This window comes from Ochotona princeps, chromosome 13, assembly GCF_030435755.1.
Source record: "Ochotona princeps isolate mOchPri1 chromosome 13, mOchPri1.hap1, whole genome shotgun sequence".
Classification (NCBI taxonomy): domain Eukaryota; kingdom Metazoa; phylum Chordata; class Mammalia; order Lagomorpha; family Ochotonidae; genus Ochotona; species Ochotona princeps.
Genome location: NC_080844.1, coordinates 16,146,602 through 16,168,161, shown reverse-complemented (window position 1 = coordinate 16,168,161; position 21,560 = coordinate 16,146,602). Strand labels below are relative to the sequence as shown.

The window sequence follows — 21,560 nt, the reverse complement described above, 5'->3', positions numbered from 1 at the left end:
TAGTTTTATTATCTGAAGAATTTTAGGATGGCATGTTGCAATCCAGAACCCCAACTTGCCAGGAACAAGACAGTCAACATGATCTTGCCAAGACTACACCATAGTGAGACAGGTGGCAGGCCTTAGTCCCTCCCAGCAGGAGCCACACAACCAAGCAAGGCCTTCAATGAAGGTACCACAAAGAGAAAAGGATGTGGCGGCCCCACGACCCACCTGATAAGAGCCACACAGCAAAACAAGGTCTTATATAGGTGCTAGCATAGAAGTCACCAGGAGAAACTGATTATATCCAGTATGGCATCCAGATTAACTGTTACCCAACCCCAAGCCTCACAGCACCTGCACTGCAATGGATTAACACAGTAAAAAGATCACTCCTCTTCATGCTATAACATAATAAATCCTAATAAGCACAGTAACTCCAAAATTGTTCTTTGTGAAGAATTTTCTGGTAAGTGCAGGAGGTCTTTGTGGAAGTTTACAGCTTTTGGGAGAGGAATTGTTCAAAAGAACCTGTTTCGGCCTGGCAGTACAGCCAATATCTGTTTAACTGGAAGATATTCCTGTAGGTGCTCTTCCTCTGCTTCTCATTTTAGAGGACAAAATGGAGTTGCTTCTAAAAGGAGGCATAATTCTGAAGTCACAGTCAAATATTTTTATGCATGAGCAGATTCCTTCTACACTTAGAAGGCCAAGTAAAAATACAGTTGTTTCCCTCCACTGGCCCCTTTTTTCCTGTATCCACCCAGTGTTCAGCCACTGGCTTCTATGACAGGTGACAATAGGCTAACACTCTCCCCATTAGAATAGCAGGCATACGAGGTTCCAAATGTTAGTCACTCACTGGGATGCTACAGCACCAGACATAGCATCGCCCAAGGCCCCCAGCCAGGGATAATCTGCATTCACACAGCTCAGCCCACACCATGCGACACCCACACTTGGCTCTCTGATTCTTGATGCGACAGCCATGGTGAAAAGCCACCTGTACGGTTTTCCATCTCTTATCTCCATCTGACTCTCCATTTCTCTTAGCTCAAGTCTACATTTTTTTTTCCTGAATTACATTTTTCTAATATGCATAGTTTCAGCACACACAGAATAACCTCACTGACACTGTCATTAAATGCGTACATGACAGGAGCAACACTTTCATATTCAGTCTTATTGTCTGCTCCCAATAAGGAGCTTTTTCATGATGAAGACATCGTCCTGCAGGCAAGCTTGCTTTGCATTAGCAGAGGGAGAATCTGCACTTTGCCACATGCTTCTTGACAGTGGGTAGCTCATAGCAGCAAGGAGGAAGAAGCAGAGCTTGGGCAGATACCATTAATAAGAATCAAATCTTGAAGAGATCCAAGTTGGCTGAACACAGTATAGCCAAGCTAACTTCCACAGCCTGGAATACAGATAGGTCTAAGCGCAGGTCAAATGTCCAGGTTTTTGTGTGAAATTTCAGCACACAAGTACAAAATCAACCAAAATGCCACAAGACAAGCAGAGAGGAGACAGCACAACACAACACAGCTGCTGTCTGTGGTTTCCTGTCTTCCCAGGTCATGGTAGGAAAGCACTGTGCTCTGCAATCACAAATTCAGCTAAGAGAGAAGACCAGACATGCACTGATCTTTGCCTCACCCTGGGGAGCTAACTTGGGGATGCGCAACTTTTAGGCTTGCTTAAGGAAAGTCGCAGAGCCTCACTTCCCCTGCCCCACCCCAGAGTTGCAGAAACCTGTGCAATAGCACTCTGTCCCACTGCTACCAGTACCAGTCACAGCTACAAAAATCTGTGGGGTAAATCACAGATTCCTTGTATACTGCCACTGTGGCTGTGTGGGGGTGTTAGCCCCAGAACAATACTAAAACACTCCAAAGCAGCCTGGGAAATTTCCCCTGTAGAGTCCAATAGAAAATTCATCCACAGGCCCGGTATAGTAACCTAGTGGCTAAAGTCCTCATCTTGCACATGGTGGGACCTTATAAGAGTTCCCGTTCATACCTTGGTGACCCCACTTCCCATCCAGTTTCCTGCTTGTGGCCTGGGAAAGCAGTTGAGGGTGGCCCAAAGCTTTGTGCCCCTTCAGCTGCATGGAAGACCCAGAGGAAGCTCCTGACTTCAGATCAGCTCAGCTCCAGGCATTGCGGCCACTTGGAGAGTAAATCAGCAGACAGAGGATCTTCCTATTTCTCCTCCTCTCTGTATATCTGACTTTCCAATAAAAATAAATAAATCTTTAAAAAAATTCATCCACAGCCTGGAAAATCTCAGTAGTACCCCCACTGAACCCTGCAATACCAGGGCTATAACACTTCTAAATTTTTCAGTCTGACCATAATTTACCTGGTAGCCCTAGGAAAGAAATGACCTACATTCCACTCATCTGTCCGGACTCATGCCTATAGAAAAAAAAATTATTAATAGCTCATAGTCATTCTAGGCAACTGAATCAGGGTTCAGTTCACATCCCCCACCTGAAGATTAGGACTATAGGTATTGGCAGCCACAGCACCAGCTGGACTCTCAGCAGGACCTGAAGAAGGGCCCAGCCACAGCACCCTGTCCTAAAACCACAGCAATTACTGCCACAACTACCAGAGTCACTCCACACATAGACCCATCTACACATTCAATGCAATTTGTATCAAAATGCAAATACCATTCTTTACAGAGTTACCAAAAAATCCAAAAATTCACATAGATTCACAGAAGATCCATAAAATCCAGAGCAATCCTTCCTAAGAAAACTCTTATGGCCTGACTTTAAAGCTAAATACAAACCTATAGTAATTAGAAACAGCATGGTTCTTAAACACTACTACGCAAACTAACGGAATAGGAGAGTCTAGAAATTAGTCCACATTCATAGAGCCAACTGCATCATATCAAAGAGATACCTGCACCAAACCCCCAACCCCATGTTTGTAACAGCACTGTTCACAATAGCCAGGAGAAAATCCACTTCTGGATCAATGTATTGTGCTGGGAAAATAGTACTGACTTGGCATCTCAAGGTTCCATCCAAAATAGGCCTGAGTGACCTTCAGACCTAATGGCCAGCAGGCTCCAATAAAGCCAGCAGCCAGTGATTTTGGGGTCAGCTGATATCTCCCTAGTCTCCCAGTTTGGGCAGTGCTCAAACTGGGAGTGGGAGAAAGGCAGTGCAGGAATGGTGTGGCCACAGCACAGTATCACAGAGTGTGGAAAGTGGCGAGTCAGGAGCTGGGGCTATGGAGACCACAGTGGAAGCCTAGTACAAGAAACCAACACTGAAAGAATGCAGGGACAAGTGAGCTGCTCAGGCGCTGAGCTGGGAGTGAACTCACTGAGCTCAGTGCACTGAATTGGTCCCATAGGGAAAATAATACTGACTATGGCATCATATGGATAAAAATAGGCTTGTGTGGTCCCAGACCTAACTGCCAACAGGTTCCAGCAAGATCAGCACCATCAACAACCTAGCTGTATAGGACATCTGGTGTCTCTCTAATCTTGCAAACTGCTTGAACCTGAAATGGGAGAAAGGTACAGACTCAGCACGGTATCATAGGAGGTGGAAAGTGGCAAGCCAGGACCTGGGGTTACGGAGACCATGGTGGAACTCTAACATAAGAAACCAGAACTGGAACTAGCTGCAGAGAGTGGTACAAGTGACTGCAAATAAAGAACCATGTAGCAACTGCAATAAGGAAAAATCAAACTGTAGACCTGTGGGTGACACAGCTTAGAAACCTGCCCCAAGGAGAAGAATCTGCTAACCAGAAGTACAATGACGAAGAGCAAAAGAAGGCACCTAGCAGCAATGAATAGTACTGATGTTTCTCGCACAAATAAGCAAAGACCATTGCCAACTTCAGAGTTCACTGAGGAAGACATCAAGGAAATGGCAGATAAGGAATTGGGAAAAAAAAAAAAAAACTTGCTGTAGGAATATGTTGCACAGGAAATAAAAGCACTGAAACCAAACTAAGCCAAAATATTAGAAAGGAAAAACACAATGGAGTAAATTAATAATTCCGTGAGAAGTCTCAATAATAGAATGAGGGAGGCAGAAGAATCTCAGAATTGAAAGACATTTAGTTCAATAATGGGTAGAAATTCAAAAAGCTGGAAGTGCAACTGAAAAGGACAAATATAACAGTTATGTGAGTTCCCTAAGGCACAGAAAAGAAAGCTGGGATTTAAAATGTATTCAATGAGGGCCCAGCGCAGTAGCGTAGATGTTTAAGTCCTCACCTTGAATGTGCCAGGATACCAAATGGGCACCAGTTCTACTCCTGTGGCCCTGCTTTTCATTCAGCTCCCTGCTTTTGGCCTGGGAAAGCAGTTGAGGACGGCCCAAAGCCTTGGGACCCTGCACCCTCATGGGAAAGAAGAAGCTCCTAGCTCCTGGCTTCAGATTGGCTCAGCTCCAGACATTGTGGCCACTTGGGAAGTGATCCAGCGGATGGAAGACCTTCCTCTCTGTCTCTCCTCCTCTCTGTATGTCTGACTTTCCAAAAAAAAAAAAAAAAACTCCACTCCAATCAGTGGGTGTGCCCTATCCTTAAAAAAAGTGTTATTCAATGAAATAACAAAGGAAAACATCCCTGATTTGGAGAAAGAATTAGAAAACAAAATACAGGAAAAGGCCAGACCTTCCAATAGGGCTGGCCAAATAGATCTTTGCCACAACACATCATAATCAGGTGCTCTTCAGTTAAACAAAGGGAAAAGATCCTTAAAAATGCATATGAAAAAATCGATTAACGGGCCCAGCGGCGTGGCCTAACAGCTAAAGTCCTCACCTTGAAAGCCCCGGGATCCCGTATGGGCGCCAGTTCTAATCCCGGCAGCTCCACTTCCCATCCAGCTCCCTGCTTGTGGCCTGGGAAAGCAGTCGAGGATGGCCCAAAAAAGCTTTGGGACCCTGCACCCGCGTGGGAGACCACTAAGAGGTTCCTGGTTCTCGGCATCGGATCGGCGCAGCATCGGCCCGTTGCGGCTCACTTGGGGAGTGAAACATTGGACGGAAGATCTTCCTCTCTGTCTCTCCTCCTCTGTGTATATCTGGCTGTAATAAAATGAATAAATCTTTAAAAAAAATCGATTAACATACAGAATGATCCTAATCAGACTTACTTCTGACCTCTTAGAGGAAACTCTACAGGCCAGAAGAGAATGGAGTCACATATCCCAGATTCTAAAAGGAAAAAAATTGTCAGCCCAGAATAACTTACCCAGCAAATCTTTCCTTTGTCTTCGAAAACGAAAGAAAATTCTCCAGAGTAAAGAAAAGCTCCACAAATTTGCCTCTTCCAGACCTGCCCCACAAATCATACTTAAAGATGTTCTATCAACAGAGAAAAGGTAGAGCATCTACCAAAACCAAAGGCAAACCTGAAGACCATCCCAATAAAACAACAAAAGACGATTAAATCAAACAAGAAACAATCCATTGCTAAAAGGACAGGAAAAAATTACTGCCTCTCGATATCAACCCTGAATGTAAATGGCCTAAACTCATCAATCAAGTGTCATGTTAGTGGATGTGATACAGACACAAAACCCATCTATCTGTTGCCTACAAGACACATCTCACCAATAAAGATACATGGAAGCTGAAAGTAAAAGAATAGAAAAAGATATTCCAGATGAATGAAAAAGAAAGACAAGCTGGAGAAGCCATTTTTGTATCAGATAATATAAACATTGATGTGAAAAATATCAAAAGCAATGAAAGCTGACACCAAAGAGCAATCAATAAATCCATTCAGAGAGAAGAGATCACCTTACTAGTTTCCTAGGATGTTTTCTTTTTCATCTATAATTTTGCTTGATTTTTCTTGTGCTTTTCTTTACTGGTCAGGCTAAAAGTTTGTTTTGCTCATCTTCTTAAAAATGGCTCTTTCTTGGGCCCAGCATGGAGGCCAAATGGCTACAGTCCGTGCCTTTTATGTTACAGGCTCCCATAAGGGTGCCGGTTTGTATCCATGTGGCTCCACTTCCTTTCCAGCTCCCTGTTGTGGCCTGGGAAAGCTGTAGACAGCCCAAAGCATTGGGACCCTGAATGTGCATGGGAAACCCAAAAGCAGCTCCTGGCTCCTGGTTTCAGATCTGCTGAGCTCTGGCTTGTTTTGGCCACTTAAGGGAATAAACCAATAGATGGAAGATCTTTCTCTCTGTCTTTCATTCTTTGTATAAACCTGACTTTCCAATAAGAAATAAATAAATCTTTAAAAAATGGATTCTTCAGGTTGCAATTTTTAATTTTTTAGTTTCAATTCCATTTTTGCTGTGAATTTATCATTTCTTGCTTTCTTTTCATTTTACTTTAATAAGTCCTGCAGATGCATGATTAGATCATTTATTCCAGAAATTGATTGCTTATAAGCACCTGTTATAAATGTCACTTTCAATATTGTATTTGCTACATCACATAGATTTTCATATTTTTGCTTGTATTTTCTTGCTTCCAAAAAGCTTTTTTCTTATTAATTTCTTTTTTTTTTAAAGATTTTATTATTATTGGAAAGCCAGATATACAGAGAGGAGGAGAGACAGAGAGGAAGATCTTCCATTCCGATGATTCACTCCCCAAGTGAGCCGCAACGGGCCAGTACGCGCCGATCCGAAGCTGGGAACCAGGAACCTCTTAGTGGTCTCCCACGCGGGTGCAGGGTCCCAAAGCTTTTTTGGGCCATCCTCGACTGCTTTCCCAGGCCACAAGCAGGGAGCTGGATGGGAAGTAGAGCTGCCAGGATTAGAACTGGCACCCATATGGGGTCCTGGGGCGTTCAAGGCGAGGACTTTAGCCACTAGGCCACGCCGCCGGGCCCTTTCTTATTAATTTATTCAGTGATACATAGGTCATACAGTAGGATCATTTTTTTAAAAAGGTTTTTGATTTTTTTCATTGCTCCAGTGACACACTGGTCATTCAGTAGCATGTCATTTAACTTCATGTTACTGTCAATTATTTTTCTTCCTGTTACTGATTTTGTTGTATGACTTTTCATTTAAGGGGCTATATAGAAACTGTTCAGTAACTATCATATGCAGATGTGAAGATACAATGCAGTACACATCTCTACTTCCAGATCAAAGAAGGACTCCTAATGAAACTACTAAGTATATCTTGATAATAGGATGTTGGACTCTCTGCCATTGTCTGTACCTACAAGGTCAGGGTTCACTTAAATAAGAGAAGGATGGACGTATGACTGTTGATGAAGGAATGTACTGTTGTGATAGTATAGGGGAAATCAGTGGCAGTAGAGGGGAAGGGAAATCCCAGAGATTATGGAACTCTATCATAAAATAATAAAGATAAGGAAGGAAGGAAGGAAAGCAAGCAAGCAAGCAAAGAAAAGAAAGGAAGGAATGAAGAAAGTCAAAAAATAACACACCAAAGAAAGTGAGGTTGTGGGAGTTAGAGGGACACCGACAGAAATGAATAAATAAATAATATATTTTAGAATTGTACCTATAAACTACACTGCATCTATTAAAATCCAATTAAATTTTTGAAACAAAAAACCATATTTCGTTTTGAAAAGAGCCAAGCCCCCACCCAGGCTCCCAATCTCTCATAGGCTTCTTCTCCCCAACCTCTCATGAACACGGAAGACTACATGGGACAGGTTGGGGTGAGCCAAGCCAGGTGCCAGGGCATAGCGGTGCCATCGGGCACAGCCATGAGAGTCATTTCTGAGGAGTCTGGTCTACTTACACAGCGACAAAGTGCTCTCTTCACTGAGAACAAAAAAGAAACTCATTAAGGCCTAAAATGTTTAAGATTTTTTTTATTTTTATTTTTATCCAAATGGTACAATTAGAGGAAGAAGGTAAGACAGAGAGGAAGAACTTCCATCTACTAATTCACTCCCAAAATGGCCACAATGGTCGGAGCTGAGCTGAATTGAAGCCAGGAGCTTGGAGCTTCTTCCATATGGTCCACATGGGTGCAAGGTCCCAAGGACTTGGACCATCCTTCACTGCCTTCCCAGATCACAAGAAGGGAGCTGGATCAGATGTAATGTAGCCGTGACACAAATGGGCACCCAGATGGAATACCATCCCCCACAGGCAGAAGCTTAGCCTACTATGCCACCCCTCCAGTCCCAGGCCTAACATGTTTTGACTAAACTGCTGCTATACACATTCACTCGGTTCCGATAACAATGAGAAAAAGCACTCATTGCTTGATACACAAAGTCCTTGTATAATCACTATTACGTGATCTCTCAAAGCGGTTACAAATGTGTGTGAAGACTTCCATGTAGACATTCATGCCATCTTGTATGGTAGAACATAAACATCTTATATCCAATAAGCCAACAAAAGCAGACAGGGAACTCTTTTTCAAGTTTGCCAGGCCCCAGACTTCATGACCTCTGCCCAAACCTACATCTGCCAGCTCCCATCCTCTGCAAGGACAAGACAGAAGCAATGGTACATCAGTACAGCTGCTTCACACTCTCGACTTTGCACAAGAAAATAGAAAAGCAGTCTCAAGTTAAGTTTCAGTTTCCAGAATCAGGAAAACTACATGTTGTAGTTTCGTTTCCGAGGTTCAGGTCCAAGTTGCAATGGCAAGAGCACAGCCACACCTTAAAACATGTGCTGAGCTCTGGCTTCTCTCTCCATTTATAGGCCTGTCGGGGTTCAGCTCCGACAGATCCACAGCGCACACGAGTCAGATCTCTGAGGTCGCCATCCAGCCCTGGGATCCCTGCAGAACCCCTGCACCCTCTCACAGCAGCCATGAGGTAAGGAGCTTCAGCTTCTCTGCAGAAGGTACACAGGGGCATTCAAGGAAATGTTAGCAAATGCTGTCTTACCAGTCGGTCTCCATAAGGTCAAGTTTGCTCAAGACTCTTTTCAAAAACTTGTTTACAGGCTGAATATGTTGGCATGTGTGTGGACCTCAGGAGACACTGTCATAAATACAAAGGATTTTCTTCACACACGTGCATTTGAAGTTTAGCTCATACTGGAGCTACCAAGAGGGGAGGGAAACGGCCAAGGAAGTTTTGCAAGAGAGTAGCAAATGATCCCAGGCTCAGGGATTCTGTTCTACGTGTTTTGTGTCCTCTCTGTGGAGGGCTGGGCAGCTCGTGTGAGGACACATTCTTTCTGCTGGTTTCCCACCAAGGAGGAAGCACAGAACCCTTGGGGCTGTGGGATATACACTGTGGGAAGTGCTGTGTGAATGTCCCCAGGCATGGCAGGCGTCTGCTCTCACTTGGTGCCCAACTGGGACCCTGGGTCACTGTGAATGCCTTCTAGATTCCCAGGTATTTCTTCCCAGGGCACCTCAGGCCATCTGGGACCATTGACATCCTGCTCAGCACGATTCTTAGTTGGAGTTCTGTGCTTGGGAACACGTGCATCTTTTTGACTCTAGGGAGCTGGGTGTGAGAATTTCTATCTGTTCCCAACTGAGCTTGACTCTATTCAGTCTTGCTGTCAAGGAGCTTAAAAAACAGTAGGCGGGATTCATTTGACAATTCCCTCCAGTGTGCCAGTGACAGACACTGGGAAGAAGCACATGTTTTGGTAAGTGTTCAGCTGATTACCAACCTGGACCAGCTCAGCTCCATACCTAGAGCACTCACTGGTGATGAAAGCAATCAACTGTTATAAAAATTAACTGTCATTTCCTGAATGCTTATCAAATGCCAGCCTTGATTCTCGAAGATTCAGCAAAGCAAGGCAAGCACTCTCTCAGGAAACAGCAGCTTGGGTACTGTTTGGCATCCTCCTGACATTTTCTTCCCTGAGACTGTGATTACAACAGCTATGCATGAACCAAGCTTTGACAAGAGTCAAGGAAGTCCAACAGGAGAGCAGAGCTTTAATCTGAGGTACTAGAGTAAGAAAGGATATGTTGAAGGAGGATAGCATCACCCACATCAGCCCCAACTCCATCCCAGGCACAGCCATGGGAAGACAGACACCTCAACTAACAGCAGAGGAAAAAGGAACTAAGGAACAGACCTGCGAGTGTACAACCCAGGCTCACAGGACCATCTCAGGCCCACCCCACAGATCAATACATGACAACTGAGACTTTAAACTCTCCTTAGTCAAGATGCCAAGGGATGGCAACCACCATTACTCTCATGCCTCTGCCAGTGCACAGTGGAACAAGACTTCACCCACATGGGAGTCAAGTGGGAAAGTCAGTCTAGAACTTTGAAATTTAGAGATAGGCCTGCCACTATGAGACTGATAAAACCCAGAGACTTTTCCTATCAGCTGAGGGCCCACAGACAGGGTATCTAGATCATCCTCACATCCAAGGCAGATCTCTGTCCTGACAGCACAGAAATGACTTGCTTGTATCATCACTAGGCTGCACAGCCCTGGCACTTAGTGAGGTTTAAAGCCTCCTGATTTCACAACGCGCTATAACAGTTCCAAACCTGTAACATCAATTTGCCTGGCCTTCCGAGTACTTTGCTCTGGAATCTCAACACAAGCTGCCATGACACTGCAACCCACATTCTTAATGCTGCCAAAACCAGCATCAGAGACAAGGTCAAGGTCTGCCACTAATCCGAGACATATGGTGACTAGCTTGAGTCAAAATGCAGTAGGTTCTGGGAACGCTGCCAGCAAAGTCAGATTCCAGAGAAGGTGGAGGAGCGGTCACTTGACCAACCAGGAAGCAGAGAAACACAAAAACCTAAGCTTATCTCCATGTGCTTTCTCCATAAAAAGCCATCATGCTTGGCTCATGAGGCTCTACCAACCAGCCTAATGCAACCAAACAATACCTACCAGTCCCCCACCTTTAGTTACTGTAATTTGATTAAACCTTTTCCCCAAATCATGAAAGGATGTTAAATTCTGTCAAACACTTGACCATATGAGCACATGTGATCACAGTAGTTTTCCTTACCTTCTGCGTCTGATATATTACATGGAGTTTTCAGACACAGGACCAATCCTTTTGGATGAATTTTCCATTCACATGAAAATCTTGAAATGATAAAATGAAACAGATGAAGAATATATCAGTGATTTCTAAACACTAGATGACAGTGGGAGTGGAAGGGGAGGAAATCATATGGGTTAACCATGAAAGGGTACACCAAAGGAGATATGGTGATGAGGTAGTTTGTGTATCAATTGAAGTAGGAACTCAATCAGTTAATTTGTATGAAAAAAAACAAGGAATCACAAAGACACATTACTCTACTAATGTCTGTTACCTATGTTGACATCTTAGGATAGGTGTGTAAGTTATAATCTTCAAGAGAAAACAGTGAAGGAAAGACTAACTCTCTGCATTGTCTCTCATTTTTTCCTATTATGCTTAGTTCTTTTTTATTTATTGTTTTGATTATTATATTTTTTACAATCTTTATATAGTTAATTACGGTAAAAAGGTTCAAGGGCTATAGGGAAGTGGGTAACACTATTATTTCCATATTGTTTCCTTCATGTATCTGAGGTAAAAGGGGTTATTGAGGGAGAGGCCCCACCCAGTTTCCCACCCACCCCAAGTCCAGGATGTGGGGCATGCTCTGAGATACTTGCTCAAGTGGTTTTGATAGTTCACCAGTTATGAATTGCTGCCAGTCTCACCACTCCAAGCACGATGAGGTCGTTGAAGAATCCACTGACGGACACAGTCCATCATAGAGTCTTTGCCCAGTGTTTCGCTGCCAACATATAGCTGAGGTGGTTGATTAACTTGTTCTTTCATCTTTCTTTTCTTGGTTAGGGTTCTGAGTCCGCCATTTTGATTGGGGAGATCCCCAAAGAAACTTTGAGTTATCCCCAGACCAGATTCTTGTATGTTCTAGCAAGCACAGGACCCGGCACAGAGCATCACCACGATCAGCTGGTGGTTGCAATTGCTGGGTTGGTTCTGTTTTCAGTCCCGACTTCCACTGGAACCAATGGGTGTTGCAGTCCAGCCTGCTTCTGCCCAGCACATGCTCAGCCCTCACATAAACCAGTGGGAGCTGCAGCCTAGTTGGAGTGACCCACAATAACCCCCGCCAGCCCCACCCCCTACCCTGGTTTGCCAATATATGTAGCAAACTAGTCCAGTCTGTCCCACATCCCATTTGGCTCTCATACATGTCAATGGGTATTTAAGCTTTGTTCCCTCTAACCAGCCCAACTATCCAGCCCTCACGGATGCTGTTGAGTGCCTCTCTGTCTAGCCACCCCAGCCCCCGTCCTAGTTTTCATGCCCTCCTGTGGGAGTGGTAACCCCAGAGGGAGGAGGCCACTATTTCCCTCCCAGGTCTCTCTCAATCCCGGTTTATGCACTCTTCGGGTGGTTCTGTGGTTTGACTTAACAGAATTAGCCCCCAGTGCCAGCTTCTACCAGCTGATGCTGCAGCTAAGCACAAACAACCCTCACCCACTCTAATTTGCACTTGCACCAGTAGGAATAATCAGCCCAGCCTGGCTTTTCCCTGAACTAGTCCACATGAGGTGCACAGGTGTTGTAGCCCTGCTTAGTCTGGTCTGTCCCCATCCCAGCTCACACTCTCCAGTGGGAGTAGCTGTCCAGCGAGGAGACCACCACCTTAGTCCCCCTGCCGGCTCTGCCCCCTTCCTTCCTGGTTCTCACGTGTGCTGGTGGGGTGCTGAAGTCACATCCAGTACAGGCAACCTCACCCTGGCATTCCATATTGTGCACTGGTTTTTGTTGCAACCGAACCTGGCTCAACCCACATTCTGTTCTGGTGCTTGGATTTGCCAGTGGATGACATGAACTGATTCAGCCTGGTCTGCCCCCGACCCATGCCAAATGTATGCCTGTGGGAAACTCCATGGCCTGTTCTGGGCTGTTTCCTATCATGCTTCTTGCGCTTACCTGCTGGGTCTGTGTCCTGCCAGAGGAGTTGCCCAGGCTCCTCCATCAGAACCCCTCCCAGTGTCAGATTTTGCACATACCAGGGGGTCCATGAGCCAGCCCTACTCAGTTCACCTCCTGTCCTAGCAGGAACAGTGGCTTTTCTTGGCTGGCTTTCACCCCATTCTGGTTCTTGCTGTTGGATGTTTCAGCCCAGTCATGGCTCATCCATACCCACATACAGCTCACACATGGCTCAGTAGGAGTTGAGACCTAGCCTAGTCCATCCCACATCTACCCTGGTCCTCCAGGACACCAGAGGGTGTTCGGATCTGGCCTGGCTTGGTGCATCCAGTCCCAGGCCACACTTGTGCCAAGGGAGACTACAACTGTTTCCTGGTTAGAACACAGCCCCCATTCCAGCCCACGCACCCCTTGGCAGGAACCTCAACACAGTTAGGGTGTCCCCTGAGCTCCCAACCAGGCTTGTTCCCAGCCATAGATCACGCACATGCCAGTGGTTGCTCTGACTCAGCTTGGCTCAGCCCCTCACTTGTCCTGGCCTCTGTCTTAGACATTGTGGCTTAGCATCCTTGACTTACACAGGCCAGTAGGTGCAAGAGCTTAACTCAGCATGATCTGTGCTCCATCCTGGTTTGTAGTTTTGCTTGTGGGCTAAGGTTTACTCAGTCCTGCCCAGTACATCCTGTTCCATTACCAATTTACACATTAGCCAACTGTTGGAGCTACTTTGCCCAGCTTGTCTGACCCCCAGGTCTGGACCACATGTTCACCAGCAGGAGCTATGACTCACCAGGGGAGTTTCCCAAGTTCCTCCACTTGATCCACTCCCAGACCCAGTTCTCATACATGCCAATGGGTTTTAGGCCAGTGCCCAGCGCAGTCTGGCCTTCCATTTGGCCATATATGAGCTGGTGAATGTTGCAACCCGGCCCACCCCACACCCTATTCAGGATGCACATTTGGGTACTGCTGCCTTGATCAGTCCGGACTGTTGCAGTTTCCTTTACCTGTGGTTCATTTCAAGCTCCTTGGTCACACCTAGCTTAGTCCATCACCACCCCAACTCTTGAATTAACCAGTGGGGCTAGAATTTCCACAGGGTTTGGCCCACACATCCCCCACAGTATCTACCCCCGGATATGGTTCTTGAGTGCTAGTTAATGTTATGGCCCTGCCTAATGTGACCTGTCTGCTGATCCATCATCATGTCAGGTAATAGGGTATCCTGCTGGACAAGTCCCAAGCCTTAGCTTTTGCATGAACTGGTGTTCAGTGCTCAGCAGTATTAAGTGATTACAAGTTCTTCAAAGGAAGAGTTACTGTCATTGGGAATCTTTAGGATTGATTCACATCCCAGAATCACAGTGGGATCAACCTGGAGCGACCTAAGCAGTGATTCAAAGAACCAAAATCCCAGAGCTCCCTGGCTGGGCGGCCAGCAGGCAGAGCCTGGCACCAAATGGCACCCTGGCTGCCCAGGGACAGCTCACGTGCACATGGTGGCTGGAGTCGGGATCCAGGCATGAGACGCCCCATCCTGAGGCCCACCAGCAGCTGGGAAGCTGCTGGAAGTTTAAACCCTCAGTCCCAAGGTCGTGCCCCTCCCCAATCCTGTTCATTGCCCAATGAGGGCAGTGGGTGGGCCCCAGACCTACCCAGTCACGGAGACCTCCCCCTCGGTGAACTCACCCCGAAGGAAGCTATACTTATTTCTAAGAATCGAAAAAAAACATATCTTAGTATAGCATCTCTTTTTGGAGTTCTTATATTCAGACTAAGATATTAAAGTCAGTTATGTTTCCGAAGGTTTAGCATGTGTGGCTGGAGTGTACCCTAATTCTGTCCACCACAAGATAGGAAACTCATTTAGAATATTAGATTCTATTAATGCTTTGCATAAATTTGCTTTATAATTCTCAAACCCAATTAAATCAGCTTTATTGTTATCCCCACTGTACATGGACAAATAGAGCCTGAAACACAGAGTGGCAAGGCTTAAAGATACTGCAGCCAGCAAACAGAGAAGAGCAAGATCTATTCACAGCACAAGCATATCTGAAAAATAGCTGCACTCGAAACAATAATTCTGTACAATTATGCTCTTTTCCAGGACAGGCACTAAAATTTTGTATGGTGCTTTATCAATCAGTTTGCTTTGGGCTATCTTCCTCCCCAAACAACCACATTCCACTCTTGTTCTTGCAGTAAGAATGCTGATGATCATCTGATCAAAGATGCCCTGGAGCAGCTGAGATGTCACTTTACATGGGGGCTGTTCATTGATGATGCTGAAATATCTGAGTTAGAAAGCAGCATCACAGAAGAAGCTGAATTGCAAGACAAATACAGTGTGGGACTACACAACCTACTGGGCTACATGCAACATCTACAGGGCAAGAATGATGATGCCCTGGATAGTTTGAACAAGGCTAGAGAGTCACACCAAAGAGAGCACATTAACCAATTGGATGTGAGAAGCCTGGTGACCTGGGGCAACTATGCCTGGGTGTATTACCACATGGGCAGATGGGAAGACACACAGAAGTACCTGGACAAGGTGCAGGAGATTTGCAAGAAGTTTGAAGATTCTTCCTGCTATAGAGTGGAGTGTCCTGAGATGGACTGTGAGGAAGGATGGGCCTTGCTGAAGTGTGGAGGAAAGCACAATGAACGGGCCAAGGCCTGCTTTGAAAAGGCTCTGGAAGTGAACCCTGAAAACCCGGAATTCAACACCGGCTATGCAATTGTCACCTACCGCCTGGACTACTCAGCCAAAGGGCTAAACGATATCAGCGAAGCCTTCTCTCTTCCTCCCCTCAGAAAGGCCATCAGCCTCAACCCACAAGATGGGTACCTGAAAGCTCTCCTTGCTCTGAAGCTGCAGAATGTGGGAGAGGAAGCAGAAGGAGAAAAGCACCTTGAAGAAGCTCTGAGCCATGGGTCCTCACAGACCTACGTGTTCTGGTACGCAGCCAAGTTTTACCGCAGACAGGGTCATCCAGATAAGGCTCTGGGGTATTTAGAAGAGGCCTTGAAGGCAACACCCAAGTCTGCTTCTCTTCATCACCAGATGGGACTTTGTTACAGGAAGCAAATGATGCAAATAAAGAAGTCTACCAACTGGCAGCCTCGAGGTCAGAGTAAAAGAGAAGTGGACAGATTGATTAAGCTAGCTATAGACAAATTTCAAAAGGCTACAACACTAAAACCCACATTTGAAATGGCTTATGTTGACCTCGCTCAGATGTATGCAGAAATAGGGCAGTGCGGAGAGGCTGAGAAACATTTTCACAAAGCACTAAGCATCAGAAACATCGAGGATCAAATCCTGCAAGACATTCATTACCACTATGGCCAATTCCAACAGTATCATAGGAAATCTGAAGACAAAGCAATCACTCAGTATTTAACAGGCTTAAAAATAGAAAAGATGTCCTATGCCAGGGAAAAACTCCTCAAGGCTTTACAGAGAGTGGCAGAAAGATGGGATTGCCAGGAGATACGAGTTGTGGAAGCCAAAAGCCTCCTTGGGCTCATTCACAAATTGAGAGGGGAGCTGAAGGAGGCCTTGCTGTGTTATGAGGAGGCTCTGAGACTGGCTACTGACCTCAATGCCATGTTCTGAAATGGGGATCACCACTTTCTAATTAATGTATTCCTAACAAATCATAAAGTAATTTTTCCTAATCTCTGCCATCTGAAGGGTAGAACTGAGATGGGCTTTTGGTGTAGCACTTGACATGATGTGAGAGATTTCTACTAGATCTCTGATTGCTTGACCTATGTGGGAGGTCATAGGCACACAGCACAATGTGTCCCTGGAGGAACCCCAAACTATTGTTTTAACTAACAAAGACCTCATCCTAGCCTGTTCATTGGCTATACAGGTGAGAGCGGTAGATTGCACCCCAGTTTCTCTTCTTTGTCCTTGGATGAGCTATGCTGGGATTTCCCTGACAAGCAACTCTGAGAAGTAGCTGTGGTCCCATGTTGCCTAATAGCCACATGTGGTGTGCGTGACCTTCAGCTGACCTGCAGCCACACATGGTGAACTTGACCTGTGGCATATGTCTGTCTGCCAGCTATGCATGTTGTATGTGACCTGTTATGAGATTGGAGAGTTCAGAGAAATAGGCATGACTTCTAGCCAATTACAGTGTCATTGTTGGGTGAGGACTGTCAGGAGACTACCTTCTGCCTTCCTCCTTTCTTAGTCTATATAAGTTTGTGTTTGCATTACAATAAACAGTCATGTTCAATCAGACTGTCTCCAGTGGTTTTTTCTGCTGAAGACCACAGTTGCCTCACCCCCTTAGTGGTTGCAGGGGCCTGATGATCAATAACTCCTGAGAACATGACACTTAGTAAGACTGCATTCTTCAACAGGTGCTGTGCTGAAATCCCAGCTGCATTCCCAACACCAGCTTCTTGCTATGTCACAGCCTCAGGGCCAGAGCTGACTGCAAAAGCTTGTGTCTCCACCATCCCTATGAGAGACTTGATTTGAAGTCCTGGCTTCTGGGCCAGAACTGGATGTTACAGGCATTTGAGCATGAAGCAGTGGGAATGTTCGTCTGTCTGCCTGCCTCTGTCTCTTCTACCTCCCCCCCACCACCACCAAATAAATAAGTAAATACATGTTTTGGGCATTTTTTCTGTTGCTCTTTCTTTACCCTCACTCCATGTGCCTCTGATGGAGGCGTCTATTCCATCTATTTTTCTACTTTGCACTCTTACATTCTTTGGCCAAGAGGGTTAATGTGGTTTGTGGCACCAGTCATTTCAGATCAACAAGAAATATGTGCCATCTGGTTCTGCCCAAGGAATGAAGACCTTCCATCTACACATTAGGTCATAATCCACACAGAGGAGACTTAACCAAGCAGAGCTTGTTTTTCATGTGGCCAGGGGCCCTGAACTGCAGCAAGGTCAGTACAAAGAGCAAAAAATTCAGCAAAGATTACAGTTACAGAAGATTTGAGGAGTCCACTACAGCACCCTAGCCTAGAGTTGCCCTTGACAAGCATCTATAGAAGCTTCCACTTGCTGATGAGTGAGCCAAGCCAGTAACATTACCTTTTGTCATTTCAGCTGCGGGCAGTCACCAGCATGCTTCACGATCCAGACATTTGTGTTCATCTAGGTTTCCTCAATATAAGGAAAGGCAATGTATAAGGGAAAACATTTTGGATGTGCAAGCTGAAAATGATATATTCACAGCTCAACACTAGCTGCTTTTGCAGGGTGACGAGGGATAGGCCTCTTTTTTCTATCTACACAAATATACCCAGCATGAGTGCATTTTGGGGTGAGATTTAAGACTGAGAGTGCTAGCAAGAAGCAGACTTTCTGCAATGGACTGTGGCTGCCTCAATGGCCAATCATCACTGGGAAAGAGCATTGCCTCCATATGCCTCCTTCCCCAATAGTTGCTTGTAGCCCAGCGTATCCCCTTCCTCAGTTAATTGGTTTGATTCCTGAAAAACATGTTTACTTCCTTAGCTATAGTGATTGTTATGCCATTTCGGTATTAGCTATTATTAGAGGGGCTTTCTGTGGTTGCCTAAATAACCTGCCTAGTATATAAATATACCCTGTTGAGTTCAATGAAGTATGCATTGCTTCACTCCCCTTGTATCCCCTATGTCCCAATCTTTCTAGGCACATTTGCCACACCTCGGGTCCTAGTCTCCTCAGAGGGATCATCCACATTCTATGTTTGGATGGAAATAGCAAAAGCCTTAAACAATGTATGTGGTCCTAGGGAAGAGAATAAACAGAAGACTATGACATTTCAAAGCCTACATAGAATTTCAAAAAGTATCTGGTAGGTAATGATTTATTTCTACAAGCCAAGGAAGATTGATTCTTGTCACCTTGATCCCTGAGAACAGGAATTTCCAATTTTGCAGATATTAAGAGTGGAGTATTATTAACTTGGAATGAAGAGAAATACTACTATAAGAATGTTGTCTTTGTCCTTTGAAAATGTGTGACTTGAGGTTTACCTACCACTCCTTGAATACCTTCCCCACCTATGATTACAACAGACCCCTTGTCGGGGAATGTTTGCCTCCTCTCATGGTAGAAAGTGAAGGGAGCAATCTCAGAATACAGCTCTGCTAACAGGAAGACACACAACATTCTTCCAGTTCTCATGCAACACAACTGGAAGCTTTTGGTATGGCTTAATATTGTAACGGTGAGGAGCGACTTGAATTATCAGCCCAAAGACTGACAAAACCAGCCATTTTGGACCTAGCACCATTTTGAATACCTCTTCCTCTACATCTCATCTGCCTTCCACTGTTCAAGTCTGCAAACTTCATGCCCATTAGGTTCAAAATTAGTTGCCCACCAATCTGCTGTAATCTGGTAACCATGTTCCCACCAATCCACTGTAACCTTGTGTCACCATACCTGATGGCCCTATCCACCAATCTCTTGGGGCCCCTCCCCCTAGTCCTTGTCTACCAGTGCACCTGCCAATCCTCTGAAGCGCCAACAGTTCTATGGACCAATCCCTCATGGCCTGCCAATGGCCCTATCCACCAATCACTCAGGGCAGCCTGCTCCCAATACCGCCCTCTGTTCATAAGCATAGGTTCCTGGGTGTGCTCTCTCTACCTCTGCTTCTGTCCCTGCAGCCATCTTCCCTGCTGGATTAAAATATAGGGGGGAGGGGAGGCAGTGGGTGGGGTGCTGGGGGTGGCGTCCCAACAGTGTAATTTCTAAAGTGCTTGCCTTAAACACACTGGAATCCCATATGGGCACTGGTTCTATTTGGGGCGGCCCTGCTTCCAGTCCAGCTCCTGCCTGTGGCCTGGGAAAGCAGTCGAGGACGGCCCAAAGCCTTGGGACCCTGCATCCATGTGGGAGACCCAGAAGAGACTCCGGGCTCCTGGCTTCGGATTGGTTCAGTTCCAGCCGTTGTGCTGCTTAGGGAGTAAATCAGCAGACGGAACATCTTCCTGTTTCTTCTCCTCTATATATCTGCATTTCCGATAAAAATAATAAATAAATCTTTTACAAACAAACAACAACAACAAAAACCTCCTGAGGGACTCCCAGGTCTAGTATTCGGGTTTGTGGCAACAAACTGAAAAGAGCTAACACCAAAAAGAGAATGCCGAAAAGAGCTCACAGTGACTGTTGGTAAAATGCAGACACAGATGCTCTTGGCAAACACAATTATTGACTCCCGACTGGAATCATGACAAATGCAACTAGGTATCTCAGGTGGTAAATTGTCAGGAAATTCAGTTTCATTTTAAGGAAAATTAGATGACTATGTAAACACTTCCAGTACTCCAGGTACTGGAACAAAAGTGCTTTCTCCTTATAGGTCTAGTTCCTTGAGTGTAGGAGCTTCTGTGTGAGTGTGCATATCAGTGTGCAAGTCTGCATTGGTGAGTGAGCACAAGCGAAGTCCTAAACAAGCAATTTCAAACCACAACTCTCCTCACCCTGCAAACTCAAGAGGGATTATAGAAATCCCAGGGTGGTTGCTGAATGTCTGGGAAGTACTGATCCTGTGCGTGGTTCCTACATACAGCACAGGGATCACAGGAATACAGAGGAAAATCAGAAAGTACATAAAATGCACATTGACCTGCTTAACTTAAAATGACAACAAATCTATGAAAAAGAATGGGACAGCAGAAGCTGGAGTCCTGCTTGTATAGGCACCAAGTAGTATTTTCCCTAATTCTAAAGCCAAAATCAGACTTGAAGAAGCCATCTCCACATGCATCCTTGAAAGTGTTGTTCTTTGCCTAATAGAGGAGCCTGAGGAACTACTTTGCCAGGATGCAATCCCTGCAGGTTAGCACAAAAAGAAGAACCAGGTCAGGTTACAGTACCCACCAGCATACTTGTGGCTCAGGTCTGGGGGCAGGCCAGGCTAGGCCAGTTCATAACACCCACTGGAAGACCTGAGAACAAGGACAGACCACAGGACAGGCTGAGTCAAACCACAGTACCAGCTAGTTCATATTAGGGCTAGGACTGGGGGCTGACTAGGCCAGATTGGGCAGCAGCACCCACCAGCATGAGCTGGACCTGGGGGCAGACCAAGCCAGGGCAGGCTGGGCCATACCAGACTGGGCCACAGCACCCACTTGTATACACATGACATGAGCAGATGGGGTGGCAGTGCAAGCTCATTAGGGGAGCTGTGGGGACTCCCCTGCTGGATCACTACTCCTGCTGGGGAGTGTGAGAGCTGGGATCAGGGGCAGACTGTGGGGCTCAAAGGACGAAGAGGTCACTAAGTCAACAAGATGGTGACTAACACTCAAGGTCACTGGGTTACACGTGACAAGGCAAGGCAGCCAAGGAAGGAGCCCTTGGTGAGAATCAGGGTGGGGGTCAAGTTATTTCAAAGAAAAACTAATTATCCAGGGCCATTTTGTTCACCTGCCCCTGGCCTGTGGGAGGTGGCTTCTGCAGTCCTGCTGATGACAACTGGCTCCTAGTTTCTTCCCTCCTGGAATTCCTGGCCTGAGGCTATTCACTACTCTTTGTAAGAATTTGTAATTCCCAAATAAAGAAGAACTGTTTAGATGGAATCCCTGTCACATCTGTGTGTCTCTCACATGCTGGGAGGTTCAATGGTAGGCAACAGGCTTACCCCCTGCAACAACGGGGTACTAGAGGAATCTGTGGAGGATACCCCACAACAGACTAGGCCGGGCAGGGCTACAACACCTGCTGGCCAGCATGTGAAACA

General features: G+C 45.7%; 1 protein-coding gene across 1 annotated transcript; it reads left to right on the top strand.

The window, feature by feature from the left end:
• The first annotated feature begins 8,656 nt into the window (after window positions 1-8,656).
• LOC101526962 (interferon-induced protein with tetratricopeptide repeats 1B) lies at window positions 8,657-17,065 on the top strand. The gene is made up of 2 exons (XM_036495694.2): window positions 8,657-8,750; window positions 15,035-17,065. The coding sequence occupies exons 1-2, from the start codon at window positions 8,746-8,748 to the stop codon at window positions 16,452-16,454; spliced, it is 1,425 nt and encodes a 474-aa protein (XP_036351587.2). The 5' UTR covers window positions 8,657-8,745; the 3' UTR covers window positions 16,455-17,065.
• Window positions 17,066-21,560: the final 4,495 nt, after the last annotated feature.